Here is a 20,483-nt window from a genome sequence, read left to right on the forward strand (position 1 = left end):
CCTGTTTTTCTAAAAAAAACGAGGTGTGTGCAGTCACGCTTCTCTAAATAGCTTCAACTCAGTTGCTTATTTGAACTGAAGTTGAATAGAGACTCAGTGCTCTGAAGGCTTTTTGTGTTTATACAAGCTTTACAGAAATCAGTCTGAGATGCCAGGCCCAGAGAAAAGGGAACTGGCTGAGTTCACACACACACCTGAAAAGCTACATCCAAGAGACCTAGATGTGAGGAAAAAGACTTATTAAGAGCTCACAAGCTGTCATGAAATACTGATGCATGGAAAAAGAAAGGCTCTATTAGTTCCCATGATTACAGAATTAGTCAATTTAGTGCCTCATTCAGCAAATAATCTCTCTACATGTAACACATGATCTGTAATACCATAGGAAGGGCAGCAGGACCAACATATAAATGTATTAAAGGCAGTATTTTCAGAATTAATAGAAAGAGACAGGGTAACATTTCAGGCTTAAGACCTCTTTTCCACTCCAATTCTCCATGGGTCTAAACCGTTATAGACCATAGCTTGATTTATGTATGCTGTCCAGGCATCCCTCACCGGGGACTAAAAATAAAGAAATTTTACACTCATCATCCACAGCTATAGATAATGGCATTACAAGTTAAAATAAAATTATTCCAAAATAATTTTATCAGGAATGTGAAATCTGAATCCACGTATTAACATTTTTAGTAAATATGATCTGTTGTTCCACCTGTGTCTAAATGCTTTCAAACCTCTTGACCACACATTTGATACTGTGCAGTAAAAGCTGGGAAAGGAATTAAGGATTTACAGCTAGTGATAACTCTGGTTCGCTGTTTTACAGACATTTCTGATGTCTGCTAGATACCACTATTATTATTATTATTATTATTATTATTATTATTATTATTATTATTATATCATTACTTCTAAGAAGACTGGAATATAAAGTGCATACCAGAAAGATAATAATATTGCTTATACAGTATCATATTGCATGTATGCAGACAGAATATCATCTGTTTTCCTTACCACTACATAAATGTTGCTTATTCCTTCACTATGAGAACCTAAACCTTTCAGGTTTTTAAACTCAGCTTATTACATGGATGGCTCTATTTAGCACATCAACAGATGTGCTAAAAAAACAGATTTACCAAGCTGCGTTTTAACAAAAACAGGTAAGTTTTAAGACAGTAAGCAAGCTGCAAGACCTTTATGTAACTATTTGGATTAGCCAATAACATTATGCTGACATTAAATATCCTGACATTCAGCATCTACAGGACATGCATTTGAGCCAGTCTTCGACACCTTCTTAACCTCTTGTTTCAGTCACTGTATGGCAGAAGCAAGAAGAAGGTATCTAACAGTCATCACCAGGCATTACATATTGGTTTCCAGGATGCCACCATTTATAAACTTAATAGTAATGTGGTTGGATTCACTGATATTTAAAAAATGGCTAAGTTTTAAACTAGATGATCAGACACATTAAAAAAAATTGAAAGTACTCAACTCTACCCCAGGGAATTAAAAAAATCCCTCAAAATAATTGCCTATTTTTTAAAAATTAATAAATAAAAAGCAAGGAGTGTTTAAATTAAAATTCTTGCCTTTCCTGAGTGTCACCAAAGCCTCCAGCAGTAGTTATGCCTTTCAAACACGAGGCTGTAACTAGGGATTACAACAAACAGTTACTGGAACAGAGAAAGTTCAAGATGTGGTTTCTGTGAAGTGCTCTGGAGTTGCCTATTATAAAGCAATCAGCCCTGCTGGAATAGGGAAAGCACCCCACAGCTCTCTGTCTGAGCAGCACAAGGAACAAAGGCAATGTGCCTTTGGAAGAAATACTACAAAATCTAGGCAAATGTCTGTGGAAATAAGTCAGTTTGATACCAACACTCTAAGAGACTTTTGGCTCTAAAAAATCTGACAGTTGTTTTTAAAAATATGCATGCCAAGTTTAAAATTCCAAACCCATGGGCATTAACCTCAAAACTCCTGAAATTATAACATGAAGTCAGCATGTTGCACAGTGGTCAAACCTTTCAAAATTTTTGACACCTCTCTTGCATGGTCAGAGCCATAGCACCATCATCAACAGGACCTTCAGAGCCTGCTAGACTGGGAGAGATAAAACTCTGCTTTTTCAGCTGCCAGCGATGGGTTGGATGGAATACCCAATGGGCATTCCACAACAGTGCTATGCTCTGTGCTTCTTTGGGGAGGGCTACACAGTGGCTTCCAGACTAACTGAGAGCCTAGCAGGCAACTGATCTGCAGCCCTGGGAAAGAGCCGAACAATGAACCAGATGTGCGCCTCGATGCTGGGCTTACCTGATGGGGTGCTCCTCTCCATGCACTGCTTCTGAAGGTCCAGGCTACGTAGCTCCTCTGTACTGGCGCATTTCATGACAGAGTTGATGGAGGTGAGGGTGCTGATGAGTTGTGAATTGAGAGATCCAATCTGGGAGTGGGGCTCCCCAAAGGCTTCTGCCAATTCGCTGTAATTTTCAGCAAGCAGCATCTGCTGTTCCTGCAGCAGCTTCTGCACACGTTCAATGTAGTGATCCAAGCCTGTCCTCAGCTCAGATGGAGGCAGAGGGCTCTCTGACTGACCACTGACTGGGTCGAACACAGACTCTCCCCCAACGCCTATGCTCCTGGTGCCAGCTGGGACAACCGGCAACGGCGGGGGTCCACAGGCAATGCTCCTCATTTTCAGACCAACCAGATAGTTCTCATAAACACTTATCTGCCCAGTGCCACAGTCTTTGGTTTTTATTGCAGAAGGCTTTTCGAAGCCAGGGTGGCTGGAGAGCACGGTGCCCACTCCAACCGAACGCATCTTAGCAGACGCGTGTATGTCCTTCACCCGGCCATCCCCTACTGCCACACTCCGCAGCTCCACGCTGTCCGTGCCGGTCTGCTTATCACAGCTGCTCAGAGTGGTGTTAGTCCCACAGTCTGCCAGGCAGGCCACCTCCGTGCTGGTGCACTGGCTCACCATCTCCAAAGCAGTGCTGGTTTGCTGGCTAGCTGTGGAAGGCACAGCCATCACCGTTGCCTCTGCCCTGGGTACAGCCTCTGTGGCTGTTTCACGGGACACGTGTTCCTTGGGCACACAAACCACCACGTTCACCGAGCAGTCCCCGCAGCCCACAGACCTTACTGCTCCAACCACCTGTGCCATCTGACAAGGGCTCGGCACCTCTGATGGCTCCTCCGTGTTGACACCTGTCTCACAGATGCTTGTTTCTGTGCCCACGGACTTATCACGCAGCTCCAAGGACCTCCCTGTACCCTGATCTTGCACGTCTGCCCTCTCCCTCACCAGCCATCGGCTCATCAGGAGCTCGGGGCCCGCAGCCGTGCTCCGCGTGGCAGGTCTGCAGGAGGTGCCGATGCTGCTTGTCTGCAGATGGTTTCCCACTGACGAATCAGCAACGTCCACGTGGTCTCCCACCATTTGGTCTCTCGTTTGTACGACAGCCTCCACCATCCTACTGACAACATAAGGCTGAGCCATCATGGCTTTATCCACCTTCTTTCTAGACCCAGCTGCCTGCAACTCCTGTTTTAATTTGGTCATTTCCCTGTCATGGGTGGTTTCCTTTAACTGCACCTCTAGTCTATATATCTTCTCCTTAAGGGCTTCGATGGTCTGCTGCTGAAGCTCTATCTCCTTCTCAACCTCTGTAGACAATCCAAGCATGGCCTCTGTCACTCCAACTCCACACTCCTTCACTTCTTTTTCTGTTCCCACAGCTATTTCTTTGTGTTGCCTTGCAGATCTGTTGTATATAACAACATCGTTCATGTTCTCATCAGCACCCACAGCAACAGATCGGGCTTCTTTTGTCAGACTTTCTCTGTTCACCCGAAGGTTTGCTGGACTTTCATAGCTGCTATCTTGGATTTTTTTCTCCAGGGCTTGCATTTCAGCAGTCAGCTGTCTGAACTCCTCTATCCTCTGAGAGCTCTGCTCCACACTCTCCATCTCTTCCTCACAATCTATATACAGTTCTCCACCTCTTCTCACCTGAGACATGTGTTCCCACTGCTCTGCATTTCCTGCACTATAGGATCGCTTTCTGAAACCGTATGTGTCATTCTGAGTGGCTTTCCTGTGGTTTTTCAGTTCAGCCATCATGTGCCTCTTCTCCTCCTGCAACACTGAAATTTTGACCTGCAGCACAGGAATAGTCTTGACTTGCTCCTCGAGCTCCTTGAGACGCTTGAGGGCAACTGCCATTTGCTCCCTGATGTGCTGCAGATGCACCGGGCTCACGTTGGTGACTGGTGTGCATATTCCCGAGCTCATGGGGCTGTGACGTATGGAACTGCCCAGTGAGGAGCTGAAACAGGCACCGTAGTCGCCGTTCCCCTGGTAGCCATTCTGCAGATGCTGAGACACATGACTGTACCCACTGGATCCCACAAAAGAGGGGAGGGAGCTTGTGGAGCCCATGCCTCCAAAGCTGGAAAGTCGAGGCCTGCGGACATCTCCAGGCGTGACCTGCATCATCCTCTCCTGCTCCAGTCGCCTCCGTGTTTCCATAAGGGTTTTTGTTACAAGGAGGTTGTGCCGAGGAGGCTGGGGGGAGGGAGGAGGAAGCTGTTTATTCTCTGGGACAGTTAAGTAGGTAGGAGATACTTCAAAGGAAACTGAGGGTTTGGCAGGGATAGGCAAGGTTACTTGACACCTCGTTGCCAAAGACTGCTTGTTCTCATCACTGTTCGATGAAGAGAGAGACTCTGTGGAGGTCCAGCCACTGCACTGGCCACCAGAATTCTTGGCACCCACCGAGGCTGGTACAGCTTTCCTCCTCTTTCTTATATTTAGCTTCTTAATGGTATTCCCCTTTTGTATATCATCCACGTACTTCAGAAAATCCAAGTCTAGCTGGTAGCCATAAGGCGTTTCCACAAAGTAAGGGTCTTTACGTTCTTTTTCATCTTCTCCATTTATATTAACTTCCTCTTTTTCTGGAAAAGAAGAAACAGAATCAGCATTCAGTAAACTACGTACTCACACACAAGCGTAGAAGGACGGGTGCTCACTGCACGCCTGAGGCAGAAACTGCTGCTGCAGCTCAGCGAACAGACCAACTTTCCGCTGACTGACCCTTAACACTAAATCCTGATTAACTTTTTAAAAGTTAATCAGTGGGTTTTCAAATGCTGAGAAGTGCATACCCACATAAATGTGAACACATGCATACACAGAGATAGTGTCTGCTAATGAAGGGGCACAGCGAGTATCTCAAATCCTTCCAGTCCTTGCTCAAATCCTTCCAGTCTTCCTATGCCCCACCAAGCTTTCCCACATGTTATGTTATCATGTAAAGACCACAGGATTACAATGTACCACATGAATCATCCGCACACCAACTTCTCTAGAGGGTGCATTCAAGCAGGCAATTGGAACTCTGACCCTGCTCCTTATGCAACTGATGCCACTGGACTTTACACAGCTCTGCAGCGCTGTTTCATGGCTCTGGGAAGTGCTGCTGCAACAGCAGCACCACCAATTTGCTCTCACCTCAGCTCGTATTACTTCCACCAGCACCTCTGCCTCTTTAATTTTAAACTCCGTGAAGCTCCACCACCACGACAGGCAGCAAGATCCCCCTCCAGCAGAGTCCCGACCCCCTGCTAAGGGACAAGCGTCATACAAGAGGTGCACCCGCCTGCCCTCCAGCCGCAGGACTCACCTGTTCCTGAAGCAATCTAAATAAAAAGTTCAATACATCGGCTGGGTTTTCTCAGGCTGCGTATATATATACAGCACTGCCTTACAACCTGCTCCTCCTGGCCTCATACTTGGCAGGAGGAAACATACAAATACAGATAAAAAAAAAAACAACCAAAAAAAAACCAAAACAACAAACCAAAAAACAACGGAAAAACAACTATTGCAAATTATGCGCTGGAGGAATAATAAAAGCCAGCTTTCCGGTTACCTGACTTAGCCACATGTCTCTGCCCCCACACTGCAAATTTTCCAGCCACGTATGGCTGTCCCAGCTTCATGTGTCACACGCCGGAGCCCTGCCTCCCTCCGGCTTGCTCCTGCTTCAATCACCCCATAAGGAAGCGCCGTCCTCCTCCCCCGCGCTGCGCTGCGCTCCGCCCGCCGCGCTGCCCCCTCTGCTCCCGCCCGCTTCCCACAGGAGAGGCTCGGGAGCCGCGTCTTCCTAAAGGAATACAAGCCTCAGGGAAGGAGGAGGCAGGGGGCAGAGAGGAGGGGAAAAAAGAAGCTCTAGACTTACTGCAACTACAGGAAGTGACTTAATGTTGTACTGAAAAGGTTTTCGGCGGGGGGGAAGCTCCTGTTTTTCCAGTCTCCTTGGCATACTTACGAAAAGCTTTGCCTGCAAACAGTGTAACTGCTTTCCTGGCATGCTTTTGGCACATCCCGAGCTATAGAGGAGGACGCTGCTCAGAAGAGCCTACCATCCACGGTTCGGGAAGAGAATAGCATGGAGGCACAGACACAGGCATGCACATGTCAGAGACACAGCACTGGGGCTAGCCAGGTCACCTTAGTACCTCGGTTCTGCAGTGTAGACAGAGGGTTCGACAGACACAAACAACCCCCCCAGACCACATGTTTCTGCTGAAAGACCAGAGTGTCAGTGTGGTGTGGTATTTACTTACAGATACACCCAAAATAGCCATCTAAATACCACTGTAAGCAAAAATACATGCATACAAAACCACTTCAGACACATGAGGACACACAGCTCAGTGCTGTCCAGTAGGACTGTCTCAATGTCCCAATGTCAGGCAGGGAACAATCTCCAGGACTGCCACTGCCATGGAGAGAATGAGAGCATATTCTCTAAATTACTCCTCTTCCTCCCTGAAGTCAGTACTCTGTTCCCAGATTCTCATGCTGGCTCCATTCCCTGCAGACAAACTCTCCACACCCCAACACCTCCACACCCTAGGCCGGTCCTGCCTGCACCCTAGGTTTGTGCCCACTCTCTCCTTGACACTCATTCCCTGTACTCTTCTGGATTCTTTTTGCCTTCTCCTCATACTTTATATTTCTCAACCATTTTCTCCCTGTATTTCTTATATCCATTTGCTGGCACTACCAATTACAGACCAAAATCTGGTTATACTCTCACCCCTCATCTCAGGTTTGGTTCTAGTCACTTTACCCAGCCCATGTAAATTCAAGCTCCATCAGTTTTTCTTGTTGTCCCATTTTCCCCAGTTCCTTTCCTTTGCTTGTCTTGGTCCTTGTCCTCCTACCTAGCAACATCTCTGATTTTCCCATCATTACACCAGTGAAGTCAAACAATTTCTCTAAAGTGTCCTTGGGCACAATGTGTAAGTGTTGGATGGGGGAAGGAAGAGCAGACTCTTTCTCTGTGAAGGGCCTAGGACTTAAGAATTAATGCATCTTTGGAAAAATATTCATAAATCCTCTAAAAAGACATGCAAATCTCATGTTCAGTCATGGGAATCAAACTGGGATCTCTTATGTATTTTGTTCTTCATGGAATTAAGACTGCTGAACAGAAACCTATAAAAAATACAGTCAGAGAGAAACAACCACTCTGACAACTGAATCCCTCAATAAACTTCTCTACAACATTTGCAGACAGCTCAGTGTCTCACAGTGAAATCTCTCTGGTCCTCAGCTTGAGCTGCAGCACTGCCAGGACTGAGTTTGTTTGTGGTATAAGCACAAGACGTGCCTGGAGCTGAGAGCCTGCTGCTTCTCCTTAAAACAGCACAGTGATCATTCCACCCATGCGACCCCAGTATTGTCAGCTGACCCCTGGAGAACTTCTTGGAATGTTAAGACAAAAGGGGATCAGGCATGCAATCCACTACCACCACCAACACTACACCGATGCAGCTTGCAGGAGCTGTGCCAAGCCTTTGTGCATTTTGTTGTCTCAGAGAAAAGTCAAAATGGGCGTGCCTGCTAAACATGAAACAAAACAAAATGGATGGCTGTTTTGAAGCAATAAAAATGGTTTTGTTGGTTCCAAAAGGGGAAAAAATCTAATAAAAATGAAATTAATAAACACCTAGTAAGGGTGCAGCCTTTTCAGCCCTTAGGTCGTGGATGAACCATGGATACATTCACTTCCTAGCTGTGGTGGGTGAGTACCAAACGCTACGTCAGCAGGTACCCCAGATTAACCTCAGTGTCCCTTCATGCCCAAAGACCTCAAGTGAACCAAAGATCCTATGCCCACACACATAGAAATATTGCAGCAAACACCACACAGTACAAACACTCTTGTTAAGCTCCTTGTCTCATCCTTGGCCAGTTGATCATGGACACTGGTGAAGTTAGAACTATTCCCTAGCCTCTGTAGTATATCAGGCAAGTATTAATCACAGGTGCAGATGCACAAACACATGCACTTTTGTCTGTACAAATGCTGCAGACACTCTTCTTTTTGTAGAAAAGGAAGGTTGGAAAAGACCTTTAAGATCATCAAGTCCAAATGCAATGAGACACAAACACATCATGTTTTAAAGCCAGTACCAGTGAAGCAGAACACTCTGTGAAGCACATAGAGACCTCGTTGTGGTACTGTCATTATTAATGCATTTCTCCAGAAGTACACATAGACTTCATTTCCCTCTCCCTGCTACAGGATAACCATGGGCAGGACACAAGTAGCATTTAAAAAATGTACTCCTCACTTTCTGTACCACTGGGACTGACTCTGTCCAAACATTCCATTCTTGCCAACTTCTATTAAATTATATCCTATCCAATGCACTACACAAGAACATCAGTATATTAAAATATTGAGTCAGCTCTACCTGAGTCCACATTAATCATGGCAGCTTTCAGACCAGGAGAACTGGAAAAAGAATAGAATATTTAGTTTCTGTGCCACAAGACTTCTCAGGAAGACAAAAGCAAGGGAAATGTGGGCACACATTGAGTTTTGGTTCTGCATGCTAGAAAACCTTTATTGTAGAGCTGACTTGGAGGGTCCAAGAAGAGCAAACAGAAGATGTTATTTCCAACTGAAAGTCTGAGGTGCCTTGAAAAATATCATATGTTGAGCCCGCTATCCCCATCTGGTTATGATATCTGCTCTAATGCATTTTTATCATGGATTTGACTACTACTAAAGTAGTATTTTTCATTGAAATATTGTTATGAGTAACAGAGTCCTTCCAGAGTTATGGCTTAAGACAGTCCATAAAGAATGTTGCAAAGGAAAAAAATGCAGAAGAAATAGTTGGCATAAATGGAGTCAATCAGTATTTTTATATGCTCAACTTCAATTTGAAAGTTTATCTGGGCCAGGAAAAGGAATTAAAAAAGAAAAGTTCTGACTTTTTGATTCCTTACTACAACAGAGAATAAATTGGTGAATTTTCCCCTTCTCCTCCACCTCCAAAATACTACTTTCATTCTTTTTTTTTCCTTCACTTTACTATATATATAAACATCAATCTCACCTTCCAAAAAGATCCAAAACGTAAGAGGCCAAGCACTTTTTTTTTTTTTTTAAAAAGCAAAACTGAATATTTGACCATTTTTCTTTCATTCTCCTTTTCAAGTGTTGGCATTTGAATATAAGTTAAACAAAACCACAATAAAACCTCTTGGAAAATAGACCTTGACTTTCACACTCATTTTGTCAGTTTTCTCTTGGCTAGCAATATACAGGAGATGCCATGAAACTACTTGCTCCCCAACTGTTCAATCTAGGTTCTGTTGTTTTCAAAAGTGCTGGTGTGGAAAAGTCCAAAAACTAACCAGTTGACCTAAAAGATTTTTTTTTTAATTCCAAGAACCTAGAGAGAAAAACTTACAGAAACAGCAAATAATTTCTGTACTTTTCCAGACACAGCAGGAGCATCAAGTGTTTGATTTTCTCTTTGCAGTTAAAGCACAAAGTGGGAATGTGAAGCACACCACAGGTGTGGAGTACACACTGCCCCAGCAGGCACGACAAGCCAGCAAGCTGCTCATGATCGTACCCTGGGGCTGGGTGCTGGCCTCAGCCACCCTTCCTGCAGCACAAGGCTGTGGTGCTGGGATGGCCCAGCTCTGCTGGTACAAGAACACTGCAGAACTGCACAACTGCCCAGAATGCTACACTGTACTGTGGATGTGGCTGATAACGCCTTCATCTCTTTTTCTGCCATGGAAACCAACCAATAAATACTGCCTTGTAAGGAAGGTAGGCTGTTTTGCTCATACTCAGCTACAGTCATGCTCTAAGCAAATGTGATGTAACTCCTGATGCACCTGATACTGTTGGGTATGGGGTACTACAGTCCAAACCAGAGCTCCCCAACCAGAACAGGCCCTGCTACCAAACCCACACTTAGAGGGATGGAGGATTCTCCTGTTACAGAGGAGCATTTACTGCATATTTTACCAAACAAATAAATCTCTGGTGTAAAACGTATGCTGCAAATTTAATTTGAAAAAAAATGAGAAGCAGAAAACTGGGAAAACACTTAGTTTTTAGATTATTTTTCAAAATTTATGTGCCAATACCCCAGCTGGAGAGCTGACTTTTACATCTGACATCTAAATACTCAGTGCTTAGGGTGGGGGTTGTAATCGGAAAATGGGGGATAGCAACTTCCCTGATAATAACAGAGAAGGGGTGAAGCTGTATAGTATGGGTTTTATTTCACAATGTAGATGCTCCAGCTCAAGTATTTGCAGTGGTCAAGCTGCAGAAATGTGAATTAAGTCAATTAAGAGTACAGTCAATTCTTAAGGTACAGAGATGTAGTACCTTAAGTCAATGAACATAAGCAGCATCAGTTGAAAAGCGATGGTTCAGATGGCTGCTGTGTTTTGCTTGCTCTGGGAACAAACACCAGGGCACTGGGCTAAGATGGCCCATTTACCATGCAACTTTGGTAAAAGAAGGAATTTAAGGAATTTATCTGCTCTTTAGGATGATTACAGCAACAAGAGAATAAACAATCACAGCCACAAACAAATAACATTAAAAGCATCACTACATGCCCTCATAGAAAGTGCCTCTCCAGCTTTCTCGCAGGCCCCCCTGTATGTGCTCAGAATGTTGCTGGAAGGTCTCCCTGGAGGCTTCACTTCTCCAGGCTGAACAACTCACACTCTCTCAGCCTGTCTTCACAGGAGAGATGATCCAGTCCTCTGATCATCTTAATGACCCTCCTCTGAACTCATTCCAACAGGTCCACATGCCTCTTATGCTGGGGGATCCAGACCTGGACACAGTATTCCAGGTGGGGTCTCACAAGAGTGGAGAAAAGGTGGAGAATGGCCTCCCTTGACCTGTTGGTCACACTTCTGTGGATGCAGCCCAAGATGCAGTTGGCTTTCTGGGCTGCAAATACACATTGCTGGCTTATTTAAAGCTTCTTGTCAAACAACATCTCCGAGTCCTTCTCCCTGAGGCTGCTCTCAGTCCATTCTCTGCTCAGCCTCTATTTGTGCTCAGGATTGCCCTGATCCAGAACCTTACACTTGGCCTTGCTGTACTTGAGGACACAGGCCCACCTCTCAACCCTTCTGGATGGCATCCCTGCTCCCTGGAATGTTGACCACATCATGTGACCTGGTATCCCTGGCAAATGTGCTGAGGGTGCTGCCACTGATCATGTCACCAATAAAGACATTAAACAGTGCCAGTCCCATTACTGACCTTGGGGTGGGGGGTGTCACTGATCTTCATTTGGACATTCAGTTATTGAGTCCAACTCTTTGAGTGCAGGCATCCAGTCTATTCTTTATACATCTATCAAATCCATGTGTCTCTGGTTTAGAGAGGTGAGACAGTGTCAAATACTTTGCATAAATCCAGGTAGGTAATATTGGATCTTCAATCTTTCCTCATCCCACCATCCACTGTCACCCCACCACGGAAGGCCCCCACATTTGTTGGGCATAGGGTGCCCTCAGTGAAGCCATGTTGGCTGTCAGCAAATGCCTCCTTATTTTTCATGTACATAATTTTCAGGAGGATCTCCTCCATGATCTCACCTGGCACTGAAGTGAGGCTGACTGGCCAGCTCTTGCTTTGGTACTGGTGATCAGATGGATGCACTAGTCTGGATGTCCCACTGTCACCTCCTCCTCAGGGCTCAGTTCCTCAACCACAGAACAATTTCTTAACCTTGAAGAGGTTAAGAAGAGACTCTAGCTTTTATTCTTCTCTTTGGTACATGTTTGCCAGCTACGACAGAGCATTTTGGTGTCACATAGAAAATGCTCCGAATGCTTACCAGCCAGCTAATCAAAGGAGTTTATATCTAGTGAATAGCCCTTTTGGTGTTAGAACAGGGTCTTTCAAGGTCACATTACCCATTTTCACACTGTTAAGTGTTTTCTTTCACATGGTACAAACAGACTTACCTACAGAATTTATATCTGAACATCATATACCCACAGCTAAAAGTTATTTCTGTGAGCTGAAAGCAAAAACCACCTTCCAAAAACACACCTCTTAAACCCTCTCTAGACCTTTTAATGTCTAAAACTTTTACTTCTAGAATCTGTGAACTGAAAACTTGCAGCTCAAACAAAAGTTATTTTAAACTAGAAAATACATACTATAAGAAAGTTGTGCAAATTAATTAATCCTGAATAAAGAGATAATATTTTTTTAAGAGAAATATGTTCCTGGGGAAGTAAAAAGCACAATAATCTTAAGAGTGACTGCAAAACGCCCCCTATTGAAATTCACAAAATCTGCTTTATATTATTGACAACTCCTTTAGTTGAGGCTGAGAATAAATCTACTTTTTAATATACTTGGAATAATTCAATATCTGTCAGTTTTGTCTTGGAACATCTTGTGTGTGCACCACCTCAAGGCCATTAACCACAAAAACTAAGAGGCTTGCCTGTTCTGCCTCCATCCCAGTTTCTGACTCAGAGGTCCCAAGTGGCAGGAAGCAGGGCATGGGTGGGAAGGGACACAGTCATCAGCTTTGTCTGCTAAATGCCCCATCAGCAGCAAGGAAGAGCAGAGCAGACACCGTGGTGGTGACTGCTCCTGTTACCAATGCACTGCCACCTCTGGACAGAAACACCTGGAAACAGTGGCTACTTCGGCTAATTGCTGTTGCGGCTCCACCTGTGGGGTGAGCTGTGGCTTTGAGCATGACCAGCAGGTCCACTGTCAGGCAAGTCAGAAACAGCCTTAGTTGCATTTCACTGATGTGCTTCCCACATCGTCCTCCACCAATGCCCCATTAATGTCAAGCAATGTAACTGAGAAAGAAACACCTTGTCTTACTGAAAGCAAGTGATGAACACGAGGTTGACTCCCAGTGTTGGTGAAGCACCTTGCTGTCCTCTGTGACACAGGAGAAACCCCACAGCTCCCCCACCTCCCTTGCCAGCCCTTGAAAATGTGGCACACCTGCCCCACTCTTCCAACAGTACATCATCCATCCCCTGTTGCTTCAGTATCACAGTAAAAGTGACAAAGGAAAAATGTAGTTACGAAGTCCAGGACTTGAATCCACACAGTAGGTTGGGCTTCACAATACTGAGGTAAAAGGCTGGTAAAGCAAAAGCCCCCAATCTTTTTTCTTCCTTTCTTATTTATCCAAATCATCTCCCCAAAGAAGTCATGGATGTAAGCAGGGTGTTTGCCTGAAAACGTCTTTTGACACAAAGGTGCATCAGTGTTACCTGCTGAAGCACAAGCAAAGAAGGCTGTATTCCCTTTCTATCCAAGAACAACTGAATCACAAAACCAAAATATTTAGATTTATAATGCCATTACCCTTCTGTGCTTATAAATCTCTGAAGAGGTGAGAAGTGGAGAACAGATACATAGGGCTATTGTAACAGGAATAACCACCAGAAAAGAACCTGGACTCCTGGGATATAAACCTGCTGTGGAGTATTAAAACTGATTTACAGTTTCAGTTTTGTCTTACAGCTGTGCACAGAGTGGAAAAAATGGAAGAATTGTCTTCTGCAAGAATGGTTCAACAAATATTTGTTTTTATGAGTCCTGGAAGGACATTATTTTGTCACATGCTTGCCTCCATAAGAAATATGGTTTATGCTGCATAATCAGTATGATATTTCGAACACTGGAAATTGTTCCCTCCTCCCCTTCTTTATATTAATCTAGTACTGATTCCTTCTATGAGATGTGTATTGCTTTCCCAGCTTCAAAAGCCTAAGCGATTTGCATTTGCCAAAAAAAATTGAAAGCTTTTCCTCTGCATTTAAACTAGCTCAGAACAACAAACTGATTTTCTGAAAACAGTTTAAAAATAACTAAAACCAGTGTTTTATAATTGAAAGTCTATGAAAAATACTCAAAATTACCAGCTTTGAGAGCCACAGCTACCTTTCTGCTTTTGAAGTGATGCTTTGCAGCAAATAGGTGCACAGTCCCACTCCCTTCTCTAGAGCTTTCACAACGCTGATCTTCCATGAGAAAACCTGAGCTTTTTGAAGGAAACAAACTACTGCGTATATAGGGACGAAAACACAGAGGCTACCAGAGGTGCCTGAAACCCCAAGTGCAAACTCCCTTCAGATGGCAGCACTTGTGACACAACCCGACCAACCCAGCACCACTAAAAACATGAAAAAACCCCTCTACCCGTCCCAACTTAATATCCTGCCAGAACATCAAGGGCTGGTTTTAGCAGAGCCAGCCCCTCACCCAGGCCCATTCTCACTCACCAATCCATGAGAAGCAAACCCCTGGATGTTAACGTGTTCCGTTTTCCAGCAAATTAAGGCTGAAGCACACTTTCCTTTGCCTTAAAGGGACTGCATAGTCCTGACACATCAGCAGGCAGGGAGCCCAGTGGTTGCTACAGAGCATTTATTTATACTCATTTGGAATTTCCTGAGACAGTCCCAGCCCGGCAGCCAGCCCAGCCCAGCGCCAGCGGTTTCCTTCACAGCACTTCACATGCAGTGCACTTCAGGCGCAATGCCTCTGGTTCCCCACGGGTTAAAATACTTGAAATTGGTAGCAGGACAAAAGGAACTCTACCAAGTGACACACTAAAATGATGTTGGGTTTCTGGGCTTTTTTTTTTGTTTTGGTGTGGGTTTTTGGGGGGGGGGGGGGCACGGGGGGTGGTAGGCAGGGGTTGGTGTTGTTTGTTTTTGTTTTGGTGTTTTTTTTTCCTGAAGAAGACAGATGTAATTCCCAAAAGGGAATTTTCATTTCAGGTCACTTCTCTTCCACCCTGTGCTCTCCCTTCCTCCCCAAGCCTTTCACCCCCACCCACCTCTCATTTCTCACTCCTACATGTGGACTGAGAGCACAGAAAGGTTCATTGATATAATTTGGGCAGAACAATTACCCTTGTTGTAACCACCACTGCTTGCAATTTTGTCTGTGTTACATTCAATCCTGTTTTATTTATGCTTCTCATATGCAGGTTATAATTTGAGGGATAAAAATAAAACATTTAGTATATGTTTTCTTTTTTTTTCCTAAAACACATCCAAAATATGCAAGATATCCTTCATGTTAGTAGTAGCACTTTGAAAACAATGCACCATTTTTCCATATTCAATTTTCTTGTTTCCACGTAACACCAGGTATTAACTCAAGTAAGGATAACTGGAATTCTAGATGCAAGAAGACCCACTTCTCAGGATCATAAAAAGAGCCTCAAAGCCCTCAGCTCCATCTCTCTTCATCTCTACTTACAACAGTTGCTCTTAAAAGGTGACAGACTCATTTAACAAGGGCAAAGGTCCTAATACTTCACAGGACTAAAGGAAAATAACTTTATTTTCATGTTTTCCATGCAGATTCTCAAGAACAGTTAAAAATAAAAAGGGAGGGGGAACATGAATTCTCAAAACAATTTCCAAGTTCATTGCAGACTGGAAGAGCTGTGCTTCAAACAGAAGCAGGATCTTGTGCTGAATTGGCAGGAGCAAGGTCCAAGTCCTCTGCAATACCTTCAGCTAAAATTGCAGACTTCCAGTAAAAGTGTTTCCTGAATGTCTTGATAGTTTCAGTGGTATTTAATATGAAGCAAGGTAATATACAATACTTCCAGGCATCAGCTTTTGGACTCTAAAGTAGGTTCTGCCCTCTAGGTAATTTAAAATTATTTCCTTGAATTACAAGTCATTGATGTATCCCGTATAAACCATGAGCTCACAAAATAAGTCTGAAGAACACAACTTGTTTCATCTATGGACCACAAAGGTATTGAATTTTAAATGAAAGGGGTTTGGTCTGTGCTCTAACAACCCCATGCATGAAGAAAAGCAGCTCTCCACAAAATATTATTTGGGAACAGTTCCTAACCATGGTTTGAAGCTTCTGCCAGAAGACAGAAAAACTCTAGGGCAGCTGACACTCAACCCATGTTTTCAATTCAGGAAAAAAAGGAAAAATTCAGCCCTTTAAACACTGCCTGGCCTGCACACCACTTTGTGCTTGCTGCTTTTAAAGTCCTATTTTTCAACCAGCCAGGTGAGAATAAGCAGTGCAAAGCAGGATTGTGTGTTAGTGGTGGGCATCTCTAGCTCCATCAGCAGGGGAGATCATTAAAATAGCCATGTAGTTTTCTGTTGTGAAAACAAACGTGACACTTGGAATAGGGAGGCAAAGAGAAGAGAATGGCCAGAATCCAGTTAGGATTCTGCTCAGAGAAAAAAAAAAATCTTAACATTATATGGTTTCATTTTTCTAAAAAAAGACAGCATGATATCCTGTTTAGAGAAGAACAGATTTTAGCAGCTGTCTACACATGCTCCATCTGTTTATCATTACTCTGCGGTTTTGAGGGCTTGACATTTGAACAGGCACTTCATCAAGTCATGCACCTTGAGTGGACTGTCCTCAAAACTGTTACTCAGCAGGCTGAAAAAGACCTCATGAGTCCATACAATAACCCAAAGCGTGTATCAGCACATCAGCCCTTGTCCAGCAATTCAAATATGGAGGCACCAGTTAAACCTAAAGGCAAAGAGCATACACGTATTTATTTTCTTGGCCTTTGAGACCATTAAAATGTCAAATAAACTCATTCAGCTACTGTTTGCAGTAGAAACAAAACTGAGGTCAGAGCACAGCTCCCCAGCGACCAAAAAACCTGACTTGGTCTGAAGCAGAGGGAATGTAAGGTTTGGTGCATGGGCAGCCATCCAGCTGATAAATTCTTATCTAAAAAGCAGGTTATTTCACACCCCTTTTGAAAACAAAAGGCAGAGAGAGCACAATGGATCTGTGAAAGGCGATGGACGAAACACAGCTCTTTAAAACACATGCCTCCAACAGACCATTTCCTCAGCAATGGTGTGGCTCTGCTTGGAAAGAATGAAATAATCTGCTTGATTACACAGATCCAGTTCAGGGGAGAACTGAGCTTGGCCATACCCACTACTGTCAGGTTTATGTTCCTATCCCCAAAAACAGCTGCTGCATTTTGATGCAGATTGGATATGGGGTTCTTCTAGATTTTAATTTGTGAGAGAATGGGCACGTGCTATTCTGTTTTTTTTCTTTACAGCCTTCCAGAATTTGGCAGCTGGTTTCCACAGAATGATTTAAAACCTGCTAGCCATTGAGGTCAGACATGAAACTGATCTGCCCAGCTATCTCCTCTCTAGCAGATGCCTCTGGAAGGTCATAAGAAGCAAGCAAACATACTTCTTCTCTTGGTGTACAGAAACCTGCAACTCAGAGACTTCCCAAGCTGGGGTGGTCCAGGATGGGTTTTAAGTCACAGTGTCAAATATATGTTTTCAGGTGCAACTGATAAATGCTCCCCATATTATTGTTAAGTGTACATCTAGTTTGGAATCACACAGAATGAACTTCAACTACTTGGTATTTTGTGTATCCTCAGGTAAGTAATGCCAATCTGATTGCCTGGAAAAGCTTATGGTAAGAAGTTTTGTTGTAGGAGCAAGTAGACAATTCAAGCCTTCATATCTGGTGATTTTTTTTTTTCTTAGAATCATAAAATCACAGAAATTTTTAGGTTGGAAAAGACCTTTATGATCATCAACTATTAACTCAACACTTTCATGTTCACTACTAGAACATGTCTGTTCCCAAGCACTGCACGTACACATCTTTTAAACACCTTCAGAGATGGCGTTTCCACCACTTCCCTGAGAAGCCTCTTCCAAACTTGGCAACTATTTTGGTGAAGAATTTCTATCCAACCTTCTCCGGCACAACTTGAGGCCTTTGCCTCACATCCAGTCACTTGTTCCATAGCAGAAGAGGCTGACCCTCACCTGGCTACACACTCCTTTCTGGCAGTTGTAGAGAGTGATACAGTCCTGCTGAGCCTCTTTTCCTTCAGGCTAAACAGCCCCAGCTCCCTTAGCTGCTCCTTAAACAACTTGTGTTCCAGACCCTTCCCCAGCTCCACTGCCCTTCTCTGGTCTCCCTCCAGCACCTCAATGTCCTTCTTGGAGTGAGTGGCCCAGAACTGAGCACAGGATTTGAGGTGTGGCCTCACCAGTGCTGAGTACAGGGCAACAATCCCTGCCCTGCTCCTGCTGGCCACACCATTGCTGGCACAGGCCAGGATGCCATTGGCCTTCTTGGCCACCTGGGCACTGCTGGCTCATGTTCAGCTGCTGTCACCAGCACCCCCAGGGCCTTTTCCTGTGGCAGCTTTGCAGCCACTCTGCCCCAGCCTGTGGCACTGCCTGGGCTTGCTGTGACCCAAGGGCAGGACCCAGCACTGGGCCTTGTTGAACCTCACACCACTGGCCTGGGCCCATGGTCCAGCCTGTCCAGATCCCTCTGCAGAGCCTTCCTGCCCTCCAGCAGATCAACACTTCTGCTGGAGTTGGTGTTGTCTCTAAACTGCATGAAAGTGCCCTTGATATGCCCTCATCCAGATAATCCATAAAACCCTCAAACAGAACTGGCTCCAGTACTGAGCCCTGGGGAACACCACCGGTGACCGGCCACCAGCTGGATGTAACTCCATCCATCAGCATCCTCCAGCTTGAGGCCTGGCCATCCAGATGGTTTTTTACCCAGTGAGCAGTGGGTAAAGCCACTGAGCCATGAGCAGCCTATTTCTCCAGGAGAATGCTGTGGGAAACAGTGTCAAAGCCTTACTTAGTCCTGGCAGAAACATCCACAACCTTTCCCTCATCCACTAAGCAAGTCACTTGTCAGAGAAGGAGATCAGGTCAGTTTACCAGGACATCACACAGTAGCAGGATTGATGATGGACAGTAAAGCTGGACTGGATGAAGAGATACTACACACAGTTTCACAGAGAGATGTCTCTCCTGCTGCTGTGGTGGTGACTTGTTCTGTGAGCTGAAATGGTGTCGCACACATCTTTCATGAAAAATCCTTTCTTAGGATTTTTCCTTGTGAGAAGCTGCAGTTTCAGCAACCAAAAGTAAACAATGGTTATCTGCTGCTGTGGAATGCAACAGGTAGACCTGTGATTAGTCTCCTGTAGATGTTTAGATTTACTGACCACTCATGGCAGAGCTAACTCTTGCTCTCTGTCTGAGACACAGATCTTTATTATTCTTTCTTGTCTATTCTTAGCTTAGCTAGCTTCTGAAAAAACCTTTTCCTTTCTATTTCTTTTTAGTATAGTCTTAATGTAACATATATCATAAAATAATAAATCAAGCCTTCTGATCATGGAGTCAACATTCTCGTCTCTTCTTCATCCTGAAAACCCTTGTGACCATGGTCACAAAATGGGGTGGCTGAGCCACATTTATGTTTGCAGAGTTGTAGTCTTACAACTTTTCTCTGTAAAGGGACAGGTAAGTAATTTTCTCAAAATTGTCAACATTGCATTTTCCAGAGCACTGAAAATGGGTTGTGAAGAAGCAGAGGCAGAGGAAGGTTGGGTATCAGTCTACACTCTTCAGGGTACAGACTTGGAGAAGTCCCTTTGCATCCCTGGGGAGAGCTGGGGAGAAACCAAGCACTGGAAAAAGGCACTGAGTGTTAGGGAGCAAAAAGGGAAGGACAAGCATCCTGGCAGACACAGTGTCTGAGAGAGAGGAAGGGAACAGGGCTGTAACTAATGATGACGAGGGAGAATGGTGAAAGTCTAAAGGGTGATGCAGTGGGTGCACAGCCATGTAAGCACACTCAGGTCCTGACAATCTTGCACGCTATATAACAGCCATCTGTCTCCACATACAAAAAACAGACAACAGGAGCAGAAGAGCAAAGAATGAATACTTTTTTTTAACTTTATATCTTAAGATATGGAAAAAGATATCTAAAATTAAAGAATCTGATGGAGGGAGGGGAGAAGAGGAAAGGGGGAGAAAGGACTTAGCCATGGGCTTACTGAAGTAAAAAAACCCTGGTGACATTTGTAAGTCCTTGAAACCTGACTGCCCTGATCTTACCTTTATGCTTGTATCATATGCAAATATTAGTCCACTTTTTTCAACCATGGCCATGCGCTTCCCTTTATTTTCTTGCACTGTACTGGTTTTTTTTGAAAGCTGCACATTTTAGATTTACGAAGTGTACATGTGAAGTCTTAAAAATTGACCTATTTACTAGTATTAGACCTGAAAT

General features: G+C 44.2%; 1 protein-coding gene across 5 annotated transcripts in view; it reads right to left on the minus strand.

Annotated features, from left to right (window-relative positions):
- KANK1 (KN motif and ankyrin repeat domains 1) overlaps positions 1-20,483 on the minus strand; it is a 130,679-nt gene that overhangs the window by 22,361 nt on the left and 87,835 nt on the right. For 4 of the 5 annotated variants that reach the window (XM_077171235.1, XM_077171238.1, XM_077171237.1 and 1 more), the window contains one exon: positions 2,326-4,977. In XM_077171235.1, coding sequence (XP_077027350.1) covers positions 2,326-4,977 — 2,652 coding nt within the window. Of the gene's footprint in view, positions 1-2,325; positions 4,978-5,954; positions 6,193-20,483 lie in introns of those variants that run through there. The other variant, XM_054652060.2, reaches the window with a different exon arrangement.

The sequence above is a fragment of the Agelaius phoeniceus genome, chromosome Z (genome assembly GCF_051311805.1).
Source record: "Agelaius phoeniceus isolate bAgePho1 chromosome Z, bAgePho1.hap1, whole genome shotgun sequence".
NCBI lineage: Eukaryota > Metazoa > Chordata > Aves > Passeriformes > Icteridae > Agelaius > Agelaius phoeniceus.